Source organism: Nyctereutes procyonoides, unplaced genomic scaffold (assembly GCF_905146905.1).
Source record: "Nyctereutes procyonoides isolate TBG_1078 unplaced genomic scaffold, NYPRO_anot_genome, whole genome shotgun sequence".
NCBI classification, from domain to species: Eukaryota; Metazoa; Chordata; class Mammalia; order Carnivora; family Canidae; genus Nyctereutes; species Nyctereutes procyonoides.
In genome coordinates, this window is record NW_026575136.1 from 24,233,378 (window position 1) to 24,252,220 (window position 18,843).

The 18,843-nt window shown below is 35.7% G+C and overlaps 1 protein-coding gene across 1 annotated transcript in view; it reads left to right on the forward strand.

Moving 5' to 3' along the window:
• Window positions 1-7,257, forward strand: part of LOC129495458 (glutamate decarboxylase 1-like) — a 28,746-nt gene extending 21,489 nt beyond the window's left edge. The window contains exons 12-14 of the mRNA XM_055302993.1: window positions 3,042-3,149; window positions 5,020-5,109; window positions 7,084-7,257. Coding sequence (XP_055158968.1) covers window positions 3,042-3,149; window positions 5,020-5,109; window positions 7,084-7,257 — 372 coding nt within the window. The remainder of the gene's footprint in view (window positions 1-3,041; window positions 3,150-5,019; window positions 5,110-7,083) is intronic.
• The last annotated feature ends 11,586 nt before the right edge of the window (window positions 7,258-18,843 follow it).

Below are 18,843 nucleotides of genomic sequence, written 5' to 3' on the forward strand. Positions count from 1 at the left end.
AAGGAGGAGCCATTGTTAATGAAATTCATATTACTTATAAATATAATCAATTACATAAAATACTGTGATAGGCTATAAAAATAAGAAGAAAAATCATATAATAGTGTAAGATGCTACGAGCATTGACTATATATGCAAAAGCAAATACAATACAGAACCTTCCTTTTATGTAGATTTTCTACATGGGTTGGACTGGTTGTGGATTCATAATATGAATCTGTTTTGGCCATGAGAATGCTATAGGGAGTTTAATTGTCCAAAAACCCCATCTGCTTTTCTTAACTTCATCATTGCATTTGTCCCGGGGCTGTTTCCCAAAGTTTTCTCCCAGCCAATGACTGAGCCTGTCAGGGATTCTAAAGCATCCCCACTCCTGAGAGGCATAAGGCTCTTCTGACAGCTGACTTGGTGTGAGGTCTCCTCAGTGACCTTTCTGAATTTTCCTTGGACTTCTTGGTAGTCTAGGAAGTTTCCACCCCACTTAGCCTCCCTTTCTCTTTCACTTAGACTCAGACTTATTTACAGTCTGATACTTCTCCCACTCTAACCAGCTCCTCCTTTCACCCAGGCACTTCCACTATTAAAATCCTGGCACCTTTAATCACATTGTGATGTTTGCTTTTTTGGAAAGCATGAACTAACAGAGTCCACTAAAGCTTAAACTAGAAGTGCCATTGTCTTTAATATTCAATCTTTGTAGATTCTTTTCACAGAACTTAGATTCATTTGTAATATAGACACATACCTTGATATTTTTAAATGCCAGTTCAATATGTATGAATGCCATTAAAAGTTCTATATGGAAAATTCCTGGGAAGTAGTAAGCTCTATGGCAATTACTTCAATGATCCCTGGCCTCATTTCTTTGGAATCAAAAGTAGGATCATTCATCAATAATTTCTATTAACTTTTCCACAAGCCTTTCTCCTTCCTCTTTTAACTGTTTATAGCTTCCTCCAAACCGTACTGCCCTCAAAGAGAAACTTCTGGGCATCAGATGATAACGTGGTTATCACAAGAAATTAGTCCATCATTCCAATTCTTAAGCATTTCAAATACTAACAGTGCCTTTTCCAAATGAATGTTTGTTCAAAATTGTGAGAGTTGTTGGTTCTAGCCATGTATTCATATAATTGATTTTTCAAATATATGTGTATATATAAAATATACATATTATAAACATAACACATACTATATATGTTAATTTCCTGTAGAGAAAGACATTGAAGGCATTGAAAAGGATAAGGAGTGAAGGAAACAAATTCTGTTGGAAACAAGTTCTGATTTGAGATAAAGTCCCCTTTAGGGCTCTTAGCACCCTGTTTACTCAGTTGTGTTCACCTGTATTGTATTGAGAATCCCAGAGCTCCCACATATCATAGGGGCCGTGAAATTCTGTGCTCATTGAATATTGCAAATGCTGTGTGTAAATTGGGTGGCTAGACATGGAAGTTGCATATATCTCCTTAGCTCACATGTCTCATTAGGGACACTTTACTTACCTGACTCACAAACACAAGTCCAAGGCAAAATTTTAAAGAATTTCAGGATAGCAATGGCAGAGAATAAATTAAGCAGAAAACCCTTCTGAGTATAGGGCCCATGTGATTGTGCAGGTTGTATGCTCATGAAGCCAACTCTAATTACAAAGGCTTATGTACTGAGAATCCACTAAAGTACCACTTCATATGGTTGTGAAGCCTAGAATAACTGTGAATGCATACCCTCAGCTTGGGCTCTGGGTGCATGGACAAAAGCAAAGAGATCAGTGGGGAAGCAATTTTAATAATGTGGGAGAGAGTGATTAGGCCAGCAGAGTGGCAGTGGATTTAGGCTAAGGTATATTAGAGTCTAATTACATTTTGAAGATAACCATAATGAAATTTACCAAAGTATTAGATATGGACTATGAGAAAAAGAAGATCAAGAATATGAGAGCTTTAAAGTCTTGGGATTTAGCAACTAGAGGATCAAATCGATACATTATTGAGATTGGAGAGACTGTGGCAGAAATAAGTTTGTGTAGAAAGATCAGGAGTTGTCTTGAACATGTCATTTTGAGATGTTCATTAGTCATCTCAGTGGAGATTTGAGTGAGTAGTTGAGTATATAAGTCTGAGATTCAAAGAGAAGGTCTCAGATGAAAATATAAGTGGGAGGGTCACCCCGTGTAGTGCTTAATAACACGAGACAAGCAGAAATCACCATGGGAAAGAAGGTGGGTGGAAACAAAGACTGGACAATGCTTCTATGCCTCGGTTGCCCACCTTATAGGGTTCTTCTAAGAGAAATTAAACCAAGTGTATACAGTACGGAACTACATGCCTGTGGTGGAGCAGAATTTCAATGGTTGTTAATGTTTAAATACATTCTGGGGATCCCTGGGTGGCTCAGCGGTTGAGCGCCTGCCTTTGGCCCAGGGCATGGTCCTGGGGTCTCCAGATCGAGTCCCACATCAGGCTCCCGCATGGAACCTGCTTCTCCCTCTGCCTGTGTCTCTGCTTCTCTCTTTCTCTCTCTCTCTCTCTCTGTGTGTCTCTCATGAATAAATAAATAAAATCTTAAAAATTAATTAATTAATTAGTAAAAAAATTACATTCTGCCTGTGAGCATGCCAAGGGCTTTATTTATAGTATTTCTCTCATTCCTTGTAACATTATATGTAACTTTTAAAAATTTGCTCTACATACTAGACAGATGAGAATCACATGTCAATATATTTAGCAAATGTGTGTAAATCTAGGCACTGAAGTGCAGAAGGCCGAGAAATTGGCCTTACATTCACTGACAGTAGGGATCAAAGTGGGATGAGGATCTAGAAATAATGAAGTGATAATGGAGAACACCTACTGGTGGTAAGATAATAATCACATTATTATTTATTATTATTTATTATTTATTATTATTATTATACATTATTATTTATTATTTATATAAGTACATTTAAATAATTTTAATCAATTTCAGGAACTTTTTTGATGTAATTTAAAGGAACTTACTTTTGAATGGAAACTTTTATTTTTTTTTTTTTTTGATTACAGGGAATCTGTGGCTTTGAGGCACAGATTGACAGATATATGGAACTTGCAAAATACTTCTATAAGGTTTTGAAGAAAAAAGATAACTTTAAGCTCGTGTTTGATGCAGAGGTAAAGATGTCTTTCTTTCCTTCTTTTTTTTTTTTTTTGATAATTTAATGGATTTATACTTTGCTGAGTATTCTTACCTGAGATAATTTTAGAAGTATGCTTAGCAATTCTCATAAATAGTTTATCTTATCTAAATGTAAATCATCTAGGTTTTAAAATCTGTTTTAAGTTCTGTGTCTTACAAGCCACGGGTCCAAAAGACTTTTAATTGATAATGATTTTCAATATTTTCCTTTTTAGGACAATTAGAACTATTTGGTTAAATTGCTTTTCTGATTTCTCTGGCACAAAATAAGAGTAATTTAATTGTTCCTAGCTTTTTTTCTTGTATGTTATAATATGTAGCTGGGTTTCTGGACAGCAGATCATAAGAGAAGGTAGACTTAAAATTACCATAATCTTTGGTAGATTGTTATTAACCCACTAAGTAGGTATTAGTGAAAAATTTGAGATTTTTGCCAGTATTATGTCAATTTTCCTCTCCAAGTCCCAGTCAACCATCCAATGGCATAAAGCCATGCTAATAAGAACAATTGTTAGAAAAAAAAATGTGCTTCGTCTGTCTTCAAAATTGTCTTCCTCTGACTACATTATTATCTTAATTTTGGTGAGTCTCACAGTTTTAAATGGAAAATAGTAGTAAATTTAAAAATTAATTTAATTTTTTTTTTTTAGAGAGAGAGAGAGAGAGAGAGGAAGGGGTGGGATAGAGGGAGAGAGAGAGAGAATCTTAAGCAGGCTCCCTGCCCAGTGTGGAGCCCCAGATGGGGCTAGATCTTATGACTGTGAGATCAACACCTGAGCTGAAATGAGAGTCAGACACTTAACTGAGCTACTCAGGTGCCCCAAAGTCTGTTTTTAAAACTATACATCTTCTACTAGTTTATTTTCCTCTCTGAAATCAAATTTATGTAAAGTGTTCTTATATTTTTTATCTATGTGGAAAACAGCCAGTCACTGAAACCAGAAAACTTGAATTCATCTTAAAAGACCAGCAGAGGTTACTTATATCTGTTGAAATTTTGGAGATGTAAACCCTCTTATCTGTACCCACAGCCACTGCTTTAGTGAAGTCATCTCTGTTCTCTCCTGACTTACTATGATAGCCTAATACTAACAAGTAATATTATTCTCTATTCACTTGTTCTCTCCTCTAAGCCATTGTCCATATTGCAACCCAAATGATCTTTCTCAAATATGAAACTGGAACTAGCATTATTGTTTAAAATATTTTGAGGAATGGTCATGGAATGGATAGCTGAAGTTCTCTGAAGGAAATTGAGAGAACAGAGCATGGCAAAAAATGACTTACATAGATATGAACATCATTAAGAATTGTGGTAGGAGAGGTTAAGAAAGACAGCAAAAGCCGTGCCAGACTGGAAACTCTGTAAGGACAATGATGATGTCTGTTGTGTCTGTGTCTAGAGTCTGACATGTATTATACCCTTAAAAGCTATTCTTAAATATGTTAAAAGTGGGGGCGTCTAGGTGGTTCAGTCAGCTAAGCATCTGACTTCCACTCAAGTCTTGATCTCAGAGTCCTAGAATTGAGCTCTACATGGGGCTCCCTGTACAACAGTGGGGAGTCTGCTTGTCCCTCTCCCTCTGCTCCTCCTCCTGCTTGTGTGAACTCATTCTCTCTCAAATATATATATATATATATATATATATATATATATATATACAGAGAGAGAGATTAAAATATATAGAATATATTAAATATTAAATATATTTATAAGTATATTATAAATATATATTATACATAAGTGTAATATATTAAATATAAAATCATTAAAATACTTCTGAAATGCTTAAGAAATTAGGTAGAGTTTTAAAGATACTTGTAAAATTTTTATGCTCAATTTAGCCTGAGTTCACCAATGTCTGCTTCTGGTATTTCCCACCAAGACTTAAACATATCCCAAAAGGTTGTGAAAGAGATCAAGAACTCCAAAAGGTAAGTGTGTGTGTGTGTGTTTGTGTGTGTAGGTGTGTGTGTGTGTATGTGTGTGTGTGCATGCGCACACGCTGTTTTTAATTTTAACATTGTCTTTTAAATAATGTATCTGTCTGGTTAGTTTGATATGTTAAGACATGGTACTCACGTGGTCCCAAGCCATTGATTTAATACTTATATAGAGATGAGCTCAATCTCAACATGTCAGTCATTTTTCAAATTAATCCAGTCATAATATATGTAATTGAAAAATATTTATTGAGTGCTTAATATACATTATGCTGATTTTCCTACTCTTTGCTTAATCCATTCATCAGTTAATACATATTAGGTATTCCAATAGAAGTTTAAGGTATAAAATGAATTAGAATCCAAGTCGTAAGTTGGCTAAGAACGCTGAGTAGGAGAGAAGACAAAAATGTAAATAATCACAATTGCTAACAACAATACAAGAGGTAGTTGTAGAACTGTTACAAAATTTGAAATATTTACCAAAAGATCACCTGAGCATGGATATGAGCTTTTATTAGAGAACAAAGAACAATATACTGGAAAAAATTCCAAATGAATATCATAACAAGGGGGATATCTCATATTACATTATTAAAGAAGATCACTACCGTCATATGCAATTTATCACATATATTTATCATAAGTTTTTAACCAGTATTAAGCAAGCATCACATAGACACATTTTACTTTGAGTTATGCCAACATCACAACCACTTATGTTGGTGCCCTTATGAGGTACCCTGGCATACACTGAGTACAAACCATCTGATATCGGTGTTTAAGAGCTTTAACTTTTTGTATCACTAAAATTTCACTGGGCTTGTAAGTCCTAAGTGAAAAATAAAGATTTTTTTTTTTGTTTTGCTTTTTGCTTCTCACAATACCACTTGTTTAAATATTTTGTGGTTTGAGGCAAGTATTAAGTGAAACTCTTTATATTTGTTTAAGTATATGTGTGATCTTCCACTAGGGCTATTACTACGGTTGAGAGCTAGTGAGGCACATGTTTTTATGCAGACTTGCAAGCTGGCTCCTGAGGTGCACACAGCTCATTTACCAGAGAGCTGTCCCTCTTAGGGACATGCTCTTGGATAGAAAGCAAGGGGGAGACCATCAAACAGTTCTTTAAAAACACCGCAGGCAATAATTAATATCTATTGTTTTATGATCATCTTGATTAACTAAAATATTAAATAGGGAAAGACATTACATGAAGTGTCTTTAAGGTAGATAAATATATCTATTTGCTTCTACACTGCCATCATATAAGATTTATGGGGAAATTAAGTAATGGATAGCATATGCAGCATTTAAGTAGCAAACTGTGTGCAGAAGCAAAAGTTTCAAGAAGCGCAGCAGGTTGAGTAGTTATAGAATGCCTTCCTCTGGCTTTCCCTAATGCCAGTGCCTCTTTGCCCTATAATAATAACCCAAGAATGTATTAATGTGATCTGGTCCCACATATATGCTGTCATTTACACAGACAGGATTTGTTTCTGTGAAACTCACAAAGAAACTATGTTTTGCTGCAGAACAGTGACCTGGTAGAAAAACTTAAGGTGTAGTACAATAATTTAAACAATGAAAGTTATGATGCCAAATTGCGCTACTATTTTTCCATTGCCTATTTCCTTTTTACCTCTTTCTCAGATGCTTCTATTTGAATTGCCATATAAATATAAGCAAAATGTCATACAACCTTCTTTAATGCATTCTAGCACATTCATATTATTTTGAGTTGGGTCATTGTGAATCATGAAGTAACAAGAGCTACAGTATGAATATAGAACATGCTGGGTATATATTTTTTTCCTGTACTAAACATCTTAAAAATTATCCCTAATAGTTTTAAATTGCTTGCTATTTTTACTCTGTACTAATGATAGCTATGTAGGCATCTAGAATGTGGGAGAGCACAGGCTTGTAAAATTACCTTTTAATAATATTTACATTTGCACACAGATTGCTCCAAAGATTAAAGCACAGATGATAGAGGAAGGCACAGCCATGATAAGCTACCAGCCATGTGGGGACAAAGTAAATTTTTTTCGAATGGTCTTTTCTAACCCTGCCACAAGACGAGCAGATGTTGACTATCTCATCGATGAAATTGAAAGGCTTGGAAAGGATTTATGAGACTTCAATATGAGCTTGAATACAAGTGTGAATGGCAACTTAAAAAATCTGCTGCTGAAGATAAGAGAGGAATACTATAAGCAGTTTCCTCTCTTTCAGAACTTAGGATTCTCTTTTATCCTTTGCTATCTAAGATGATGAAAGGGAAGCCAATTCACCGAAGATAAATAGATTAAATTCAAGTTCCTTCATGTATTTGTTATTTTCATTAATTTGATCAAAATTATTGAAAATCTGCTAAATGTCAGCTACTTGTCTAGGTATATTCAGAGCACATCAGTAAATAAGAAAGACAAAAATCCCTCCTCTTGTAAAGGAAGAAGCTCCATTGTGGGCATTGAGTAACTTAGCATATATTTACATGTTGGAATTAACTGAATAAAGATTTCCTGAATTGAAATAATTTTCGATATCACATGGTAGTATTGTCTCTGTCAAAAATAAAATCATACGTATCATGTTTCTCTTTTTCAAACAGTCAGATGAATAAAGTGTTCTGTATTTTAGAGCAGAGAGTCAGGAATGGCAGCAGCTGACGTATTTTCCCTTTGATCCTTGTCTTTTTATTTAGAAGGGACTGTGGGCCTACTATGCTTCTATGCAATAATTTAATTCATTTTTTTCCTGCAACACCATTTTTAATGTCTCTAAAGATCCACTGCAGTGACATCTTTTACAGTTCTCCAAAAGTGTATCAGCCATATTTCATAAAATGGAATCAGGCCGTTCCATATTGATGGTGTCATTAGCGTTTTTTCAGCTCCATTTTGGAGATAATAATAACTAACATTAATTGAGCACTTACTGTACATCAAATGGTATGCTAAGCATTTCACCTTGCATGGTCTCATTTAGTTCTCTATTAATGCTATGATTCAAGTGATCTATTATCTCCATTTCACGAATGAGAAGGCGAAGATTTAAAGAATTTAAATAATGTGTTTAACATCATGCTGCTGGTAAGTAATGAAACCAAAATTTGAAGCTAGGTAGGTTTCTTCTCAAGTGTGCATGACGAAGAATCCGCCCAATACCTTGCTGCAATTAACATTCACCACCTGCCACTTGAGACGTTTGTCAAATGACTTGACTTAAGCAGTTCTCTTTGCTCTTCTCTGAAATAGGAATAGTAATGGTGCCTTTGCTACACCACAGGTTTTTGTTAGAATAAATAGTTTTGTTAAATATTTTTAAAAATTGTGTTAGTTTTCTCCTTTTACAATGTATACATATACCAAACCATCATGATGCACACTTTACGTATCTTACAATTTAATTGGTCAATTATACCACAATCAAGCTGGAAAAATTAAAATATTTTCTCAATAAAGAAAAAAAATCAAATGATTCAGTAACTTCAAAGGAAGCTGAAAATTTAAAACAATATCACATACTGAGGAAAATGAAGGGAAACATGGTATTGAATCTACAGAAAAATATAAAGAGGGAAAAAAGTGTAATGTAGTGTACATGTAACTTCTTCTTTATAGTCTGACAATTTACCTTTCCCCCACAGACAAAGAAGAAGATAGACCCAGTAAGAGACCTATAGCATGCCTGTTATAGGCTTGGCACATAATTAATGTCAGTATTGCATATTTCATTTTTAGTATGTCAAATAGAGCCAGAGACTTAAAAAATATACTAAGTAAAAATCAAGTTCTGTAACATTGGTTTTATCTTTATTGTAATCATTCAGGGTTACAATCAAATATTGTCACGTTTCTTTATGATAGAGGACATTGTACCTTTCTGTTTTCCAACTTTCTGTTTTCCAAACTGGGTTGCATTCGTTCAAGTTAAAAGTGTAAGAACTTCTGTATTTAATGAAGAAAAACACATGAATTGGGATAGAGATTCTTTTCAATTGTTTTTCTCCCAAATAAATAAGACGTTTCAGATCCAAAGTTTTCCTCAGAGGAAACATAAAATTGATTATACTACAGACTTTGATAGGCTGTGTCTTTGTGAGATATAGGGAATGGCAGTTTAATTATCTAAGTGCAATGTATCCCTTGATAAGAATTACTGCTCTAGACAGGAGGGTTTGTTCCAAATGTTATCGGGTTTGTCAGACTCAGAAACATAAATCTGTTTCTTCCCTATGCATTATGCATGATCGCCTATCATTACATAAAGGTTATCAAAGAGAGATTAAACATTTCCTTTTCAAGAGTGCACCCCAAGTTTCTTTGTCCCTATATTTACAATTGTAGGTACTGGCTTTATTGCTTAATAAATACTTGGAAAAAGAATAAAGTAAATCATAACTGTTTCAATATAATGTGCATGTTGTGTGGGTTAAATAAACAAGTTAGAACAGCGCTTTCTTCTAATATCAATTCTATGAATTAAGCAAATATTTCTGTAGCATTTCTAGAGATTCACAATCTGATTTTTTCGGTAGTGCCCTGTTAATAACAACTAACTTAATATGAAGTGTTCTCTATTGTTTTGAGGTATGTGACATTTTCAATGGTTCAGATACCTATTTTATGCAGTGTTGGAAATTTGTGACATTTAAATTAAAGGACAGTAGTCATTAACATATGTCACTCCTTACCTCCTTGACCTTGAATTATTTTTTATTTCAAAGTCAATCAAAATTATTTTAGCCACAGAACACTTACCCACTTTCCCCATGGCTATGTTCTCTCAAGCATCCGACATTAGGCTTGAATTACATGAAATAATGTGTGAGTTTGCCTTCTACAACTTACAGAAATTCTATAGAAAGGGCCCTTTTTTGCTGCTATGTGATTTAACTTAACATGAAATTCTTAAAAGAATTTTAACAAGTTGATTTTTTTGGAGATTTTACCAAATATAATATGTTTTTAACACAATGAATGTCATTCATTTGAACCAACAGAGATGACTACCAAAGAGACTGTATCTCCAGAATTTAGGGTACAGTGGGGTAGACCAACAAAAGAAGTTAATGTATCTCTTAAAATTGTATTTTTGATTCAAGGTGCTGCTATAGAATCATGCACAACCTATAGGCATTTATTCTGATGGCAGTTTCAAGGATGTGTTAGAGGAGGCACAAGCCTTGAACTCAGAACCCTCGTTTTAGAGGCTATTGCAATAATCCAAGGAAGGATAAGGGTCTAACAGTGCGAACCAATAGGGAATTGAAAGCTATTTAGGAAGTAAATTACCAAAATGTATTGGGAAGAGAAAAATTCAAAAAGCCTTCAATTTCGTTTCTAGCTTAAGAGACTGCTTAGGTCTTAGTAGCACAGAAATCCAAAAGGCAGAGCCTTATTAGCACAATGTCTTTGGTCTATTTAGCTTGCTTACAGTAAATAACCTTAATTTATGGATTTAGAGGACTAAGCTCTTTAGAAAATATCACATAAACTATGTAACTGAGTATACAGTGGAGATGTTTCATGATTGACTAAGTTCCCCTCTACGTAATTAATGGAGAAGCGTACATCACTTAGAGACTTTATATGTTAATGCAAGTCACAGAGCATCCTGAACCAGCACAAAAGAATCTGAGAATCCTCTGGGTAATTCCATACCTCTCCCTACTTTGTGCTTCATTAATTACTTCTGTCCTCCAGATTCTTAGTAAGGCTTTGTACTGGACAGGATCTTTGGCTCATCTGAGTCTGATCTGACAATCAGATCCTTTGTATTATCTCAGTAATTATCAGACCCAAGAGACTGAGAAGGAATATTTGAAGACTCCGGTCTAGTTAGCTCTTAAATATTTCCAGCGCAGTGATGCAGGGGTGGGCCTGGAACAGAGAAAAGCCGCAGAGGCCCTACATTAATTAGAAACAACTTCTCTTTTGCTGAATCATGTTGTTCTAGATGCTTGCACTCCTCAGTTTTCTGTCTGGCTTTTGTCTCAGCTCAGCTGGTCATTTAACTCCTTTTGAGTGAAGGGTCAAGGTTTGGGAGATTCCCCTCCCCAAAATCTGACTTTGACATTTGTCCTCTCTCTAGGTTCACAGCTTTTAGTGTTCATTCTGACCAAACAACCAAGCCCCTTGCTTCTCCTCATAGCCCGTTTGTCAGACCCTTAACCTGCAGCCCACATCAAAGGTCAGGAATACCAATCCTCACTTGTCACCTTCATCATTCATGTTCATTTCAATGGTATTAGATTCTCTCCATCCCAAGTGTACCAACTTGAATGATTCAACCCTAGGTATCTCCTCCTGCATCTTTTTCCTAGTCCAAACCCCACTCAAATGGGGATGTGAGCACAAATTCAACAAATATTTTACAAGAATATTGAAACTTATTCCTCCAGTCTCATGTGAGATGCAAATATAGTAGTTGATGGACATTAAATTTTTCTGATCTTTACTCCTAACACGGAATGTCCTCTCACCTATAAAACATTTTTAAGAAGTTTCCTTGATAAAGTAATGATAGCAGCTATGTCAATGTTATTATATATAAGAATAATAGATATCTCATTCAGCCATATTCACATATTCTCAAATTAATGAACCATTTATAACAAGCACAGACATGCCTTCAATTCTGCACCACATTGGATATTTCACAGTCTTATCTTTCAACTTCCCCTCAGTATTCTGAAATTTCCTGTTAAAAACAACTTTATATTTTCCTGAAAAAGGAAAAAAAACATGTTTTTAATTGTAAAATAATTAAATTAGCTTTGGTCAATACATTCTAGCAGAACTGTAGGCCACGGTTCCTTGAAAGGCATGATGTGACCATCAGTGAAACAGAAAGGCAACCTACTGAATGAATGGGAGAAGATATTTGCAAGTGATATATCTGATAAGGAGTTACTATTCAAAACATATAAGGAACTTATACAACTCAACACACACACAAAAAAAAACAAATAATCTGATTAAAAAATGAGCAGAAGACCTGAATAGACATTTTTCTAAAGAAGACATATAGATGGCCAACAGATGCATGAAAAGATGCTCAACATTATTCATTGTCAGGGAAATGCAAATCAAAACTATAATGAAATATCACCTTCCACTTGTCAGAATAGGTAAAACCAAAGATAAGCAACAACAAGTGTTGGCAAGCATGTAGAGGAAAAGGAACCCCATTGATGGGAATGTAAATTGGTACAGTCACTGCGGAAAAAGGTATGGAGCTTACTTTAAAAAGGTAAAAGTAGAAAGATCATATGATCTAATAATGCCACTACTGGGTATTTACCCAAAGAAACTGAATACACTAAATTCAAAAGATATATGCACCTCTATCTCTATATTTACTGCAGCATATTTACAGTCTCTAAGATACAGAAGCAACGTAAGTGTCCACCAATAGGTGAATGGATAAGGGAGATGTGGTGTATAATCACAGTGGAATATTATGTAGCCATAAAAGAATGAGACTGTGCCATTTGAGACAACATGGGGCATAGAGGATACCATGCTAAGTGAAATAAGTCACACTGAAAAAAGCAAATACCATGTGGTTTCACTAATATGTGGAATCTGCACAAAACAAAACACTGAATAGAACAAAAAGCAGAATCAGACGTATGAATACAGAAAATAAACTGGGAGTTGCCAGAGAGATCAGAGCTAAGGGTTGGGCAAAATTCATGAAGAGAGAGGCTTCCAGTTAGGGAATGCATAAGTCATGGGAATGAAGAGCACAGCATAAGGAATATAGTCAATGATATTGTGCTAGCGATGTAGGCCATATGGGGACAGATGGTAGCTACACTTGTGATGAACAGAGCATAACATGAACGTACGGAATCACTAAGTTGTACACTTGACACTGACGTAACATCGTGTATCAACTATGTGCAAATAAAAAAAAGAATATCCCTTGTGAACATTTGTTGAAAATGTGATAATAGGTAATAATAATAATACCCGATCTTTGATAGCCATTTTCCAGTTTAAAATCACCTTGGGATAACTTATTTTTAGCTGATTGTGTTTTCTAAGGAAGGCATGGTCACAAACTGTGAAAATAAAAGAGTATAACAAAGAGGTTAAGAGCTGGGATGCTGGAACCAGGATTCCTGGGATCAAACCCTAGCTCTGACCCTTCAGAGTGAGGCAAATCAGGCAAGTTCTCTGCTCTCTGTATTCATTTTTCCCCTCTCTCTGCTAAATACTAATAGTATTTCCTCACAGATCCTATGAGAATTAAATGAATTACTTTGTATATGTTACATTCTTTACACAGTGTCTGGAATGTAATAAGCCCTCAATGCATGTTAATATTGTTAATACCACAAACACAAGCTTTACCAGTATTTTTATTTATTTTTTCTTTTAGGTAGGTTTCAAACTCACTATTCTGTTTCTTCCTTTTTTAAAAAGATTTTTATTTATTTATTCATGAGAGACACCGAGAGAGAGAGAGAGGCAGAGACACAGGCAGAGGGAGAAGCAGGCTCCAGGCAGGGAGCCCAATGTGGGACTCGATCCCGGGACCCCAGGATCACACCCTGGGCTGAAGGCAGGTGCTTGACCACTGAGCCACCCAGATGTCCCTATTTTTAACTTCTTGAGGAACCTCCACACTGTTTTCCAGAGTGGCTGCACCAGCTTGCATTCCCACCAACAGTGCGAGACGGTTCTTCTTTCTCAGCATCCTCGCCAATACCTGTTGTTTCTTATGTTGTTAATTTTAGCCATTCTGACAGGTGTGAGGTGGTATCTCATCATAGTTTTGATTTGTATTTCTCCGATGATGAGTGATGTTGAGCATCTTATCATGTGAGACCCAGGGACTTTCAAGACAGCAAGCAACACACTTGGATCAAAATAATCAACATTACATTTGCTGAGGTTGGTCCTGTATTCCCAGGCAGACCATATAATCTTGGCTACAGAAACCTCACATGTATTTGGAGCTTGTACTTGGAACTGACTCATGGTTTCAAATTTTCTCTTGGCAACCCTGCAGTCCTGTCTGGGAGCATTTTACCACTGCAGTCCCTTGGGAATATTTCATGCCACAGTTAATCTTTCACAGATAGTAAACACAATCCAAGTCTCAGCTCCCTCATTCCCATTCGTCAAATCATTTGTAGGTAAATAGAAATAGGAGTGAAACCATATCCAAATTATCCTTGGCTTAGTCAAGAACTGGAGGTATCATATAATTCATAGTTTATGTTAATTCCCCTTGCCCAGCTCATATATCTCAGGAAATAATTGGCATAATTAAAAGTCCAACAACCTCATTCAACATGTTAACTTTAGCATGTGCACTCTACTCCAGTGATGTATGGATAATCTTGAAAATCAACATTACTCAGCCCCTCTCAAATCCTATGGATTGATTTTTGTATAATCATAGAAAATGCATTCAGTAGCTGTGTGATAAATTAAAATTTCCTTGGAACAGATGACTTATTATGATAATTCAACAGTTTTGGATTCTTACTATAATAACTGTATTGAAAAGCTAAATGCCCCCAGGAAATAAAACAAAAATGTGAAAATGTCAACTATATAGAATTGTTTTATAGCTTTGTTAAATTTGGTCTCTGCTTCTTCCTTGATTTCCAAAGTGAAGAGTGTTTTGGTGGTTTTGTTTTTCTCTCATGTGAGAAGAAAAATTTTGTATCATTTTTCTTTTCATTTTCTGCTTACCTTTCACCTCCTAACTCCAGGGCCATCAAAGATGGAGAATTCCTGGTTGAGTATTGTGAGACAGCACTCAGGCTAGGACAAGTTTTCCTTCTGCTTTAATTTGTTCTGGGAGTGGTCTTAAATAGGAGTGGAAATATTATATCCACTCCTATCCGCTGCTATGGGAGGATTATTGACCTGCTGTACTCTAGACTCTGCTCATTACATTTGATCTGCCTTCCTCTCTCTTGCATTGGCAAGCAAGGTTAATGCCCTTATCCTGACATGACTTCAGTTATTGGTAAATCCATAATTCTGTATTCTTATATCCATCCAGCACCTACGCAGACCTCTTAGGACTTGGGATATTTCAGCTGCTTTTTCCCATACCATGTCAGGGATGCTGGACTCCCTAGGAGAATTGAAACATAGCAAGATATGCCACAACTTTTGTTTTTGGCCTTTTCCCTAAGCCTGTTTGGGATTTTCTAGCTTTCTGGATTACCATCCTACATTTGCAAGACAAGGATGTAGACAGATTGTAACTCTCAGAGATTGTTCTGGGAATGCAAAATAGTGCAGACATGTTGGAAAACACTGACTCTTTTGTATAAAGTGAAACATAGACTCACATAACACCTAGCAAATTCCACTGCTAGGTATTTCTCTCACAGGCATAAAAACTGGTTTTCGTATACATCCTGCATGCAAATGTTTATTTATAGCAGGTTTATTTCTTTTTTTCACCAAAAACTAGAAACAACCCAAATTCCCTTCAACCAGTAGATGGACAAACTGTGGTACATATTCCATTGTACCCTCTCAGTGAAAAAGATTCTGTTAATAACACAGATGACTCTCAAATCCATTTACTAAGTGAAAGAAGTTTTATACGAATTGTAGAAAAAGGCAGAATTATGGAGACAGAGATGAGATAAGTAGTTCCCAGAAGCTGAAGGCTGGAGGAGGGTTTGTATCTAAAGAGGCAGTATGAGAGAATTTGGAGGTGATGGAACTGTTCTGTATTGTGGCTAAGGTGGTGGACAAATTCTCCATGCCTTTGTCAAAACCCACAGAACTGTATGACACACAAAAAAATATAATTTAAAAGAGCCTATATTTTACAACCAGAGCCACATGAAAAATTTCTACTTTGGCAGAAGATCTGAACATCAACTTTGACAGATGATCTGAAGTATGAAAATAACAGTGAGTCATAAGAAGTTGGGAGAAATCGAAGTTGAAAAGGATCCCATGTAATGGGCTTCTGAGTAATTCTGCTTGGGCAAAGGAAAATAGAGAAGTTTATATCAAGTTTCTCTCCTTAATTTCAAATGACTGATCCTTGATCCCTCAGTGGGGTTTTTACATTTGTTGCCATGACAACAGAGATGTGGTAAAAGAGCCACTCACGATGGCTCTTTAGAAGTTACATGTTTGATAGGATGATGTAACTAACAAAGAATGATAGTGCAAAATACTGCTACATAGGCTCAATCTGGTTCTCTTTAGGTGCAAGCTGTCTTCCTAACCATCTCATCAATTTTTATGATTTTAAAGCCTGGTGAATAATTTGCCCTTAATCCAGTGATCCACAGGCTATGATTTCTTCAGACCACAAAGATTCTCATAGTCTCTTCCACTGAAGAAGCTACTCTTGTGCCCTGTACACAATTTTTATGAGTTTGATGGTTTTCCTGAAGCTTGTTCATGTGCAGGAGAAGAGAAAGGCCTTGCTCAACTGGCCTGTGGGGTCAGTCTGCGGAGTTATGACTTCCAACAATGTCTTTACACATATATCCCCACCCCCTGCAGGTGTTGATGACTCGTAGGACATGTTTCCCAAATAATGTCTCATTTAATAATAGATACTTCTTATATTCAGTTATATTATTAGCTCTACAAGGACAGGGACTATCTCTTGAATACCATTTTGTAACCGGTGTTAATGACGTAAATTCCAAAATACAATTAATGTATGTTTACCGACTGCTAACACTGAATACATTACATTGAAACAATATGCTTGGCAAACTGGTCCTCTCACTGGGTCTTAAACTGGCTCTCTCGCAGAAGAAGCAACCTCTTCTGTATCAGGGATGATGTCCTGATCTAGTCCTGGGAAATAATGGGAATACGTTGATGCCTAGTTTATCAAGAGTTTCATGCACAGAGATACAAAAGAAATGCTTCAGGATTTTGAAGATACTAGAGGATGGTGGGATTTGAATTACTTTCTTTATTTCTTTAAACAACATGTGTCATTACTCATCCCCTGTTTACAGTAGAGAAATGATAGAGGAATGTAGAATAATTTAATGTGTAGAGCATATATGACATCAACTACGGATATAAAAAAATTGCATAAAAGCAGGAGTTAATTATTTCATTAATTGGATATGGCCCCAAACAAGTAATATCCTGAATTCTAAGGTTTTGGGTGTGTGTATCATAGGGAAGCAAAATCAGAATTTGTAAATATAATGACTTTATCTGATTATTTGCCACACGTTATCTTGCTAATGTTGTTATGGCATTCTCCCAATCCTTAAGCAGGTTTCTACACTGCACTATTAGAGAAAGATTACTTGGCTGGAATTCAGTCTTTTGGCTGTTTGAACCTTGTATTGTTTCTTATAGTTCTTTTACTCTGGGTCATGACCCCTGCATGTTGGTCCAATCCAGTGATTCTCCAGAGGAGCTTTTTAAAATAATAAAAATGCATGGATCTACCTCACATGAACTAAATCAGTATTTCTGAGGTTGTGATCAGAATATTGGTTGTTGTTGTTGTGTTGTTTTTTTAAAGCATCCCTAGTGATTCTAAAATGCAGTTAAAGTTGAATCACTGGTCTTTAAGCCAATTAAATTAAATAGGAAAATCTGACCTCACTGAGTTCTAGTCCCAGAATAGCCACCAAAAAATTGGCTAGTTGCTTGAGAGAATAAATTTACACATTTATCTTATCCAGTATCTTGCTCTACCGCAACATTTGATGAAAGATCAAATATTTATTTTGAGCTTAAATATAGTATCCAATTAACCAAAAGCGCTCATTATCTAATCATTCCATATGTTAATACTATGATCTGATGTGTGGATATAGGTTTTAGGTGGAAAAATATATGATTGGTCAAGAGGTCTTATGATATTGAGAGAAGTTACTCATTCTGGAATACAAGTAGCAGAATCTATTTCGATCATATCTTTCCCTAAATCAAAAAGAAGCATGTCATTTGTAAAACAATAGAATACAAGCAAAAATTATTTTAAGGATACTGAAAGGTCTAATGTAAATGACTTGTAGGTCAGTAAGAGGGATCGCAGCCTGTTTTGTTTCTCGATATCTTACTCATGTGTATCCACTAAACTGAGAAGACTTAAAACCAGTTACTTAAAAGAAATAAAAAAGATTGATTTATTTAAGTGCAGGAAAAGAATAAGAAAGGGATGGCACTCCTTGTCCTTTCTATAACTCCATTCACCCACCAGGTAAGGTTGCCTCAGGGTTGTTTTATCTCTCCCTCTGGAGGAAGAGCAAGCAACAAAAGAAGAGCTAATGACTCCTCCTAGACTACAGCTCAGCTATAAGGGGTTGACCTTGCTAGTCTGGGAAGAGCTGAAGGAATGGTGTGGGGTCTCCTGGGATTATCCAACAGAAAATATGGCATTGCTGTCCTCAGTACTTGGTACTTGGTGTTCTGGCTACAACTGAAAGCATTTTTTAAACGGCTTAAAAACTACTTACTGCTCTTCTTAGAAACAAGAGCATCTTGTTACTCATGGACTCATTTTATCCATTGGATGGCACTGGCTATCTGTGGCAGAGTGGGAGTGACAGCTGTTTTCAGAGGCTTAGTTTACCTCTGGATCAAGTGCTGTACATTACTTAGAAAAATAACTGTATAATTTAAAAGAACACAACTTTTGTGGGTTTTTCATTCTGCCCCATATAAAAGTTAATGTGAGTCTCTAAGTGATTTGCATAAAAATATACTTGGTATCTTAATGTAAATATTT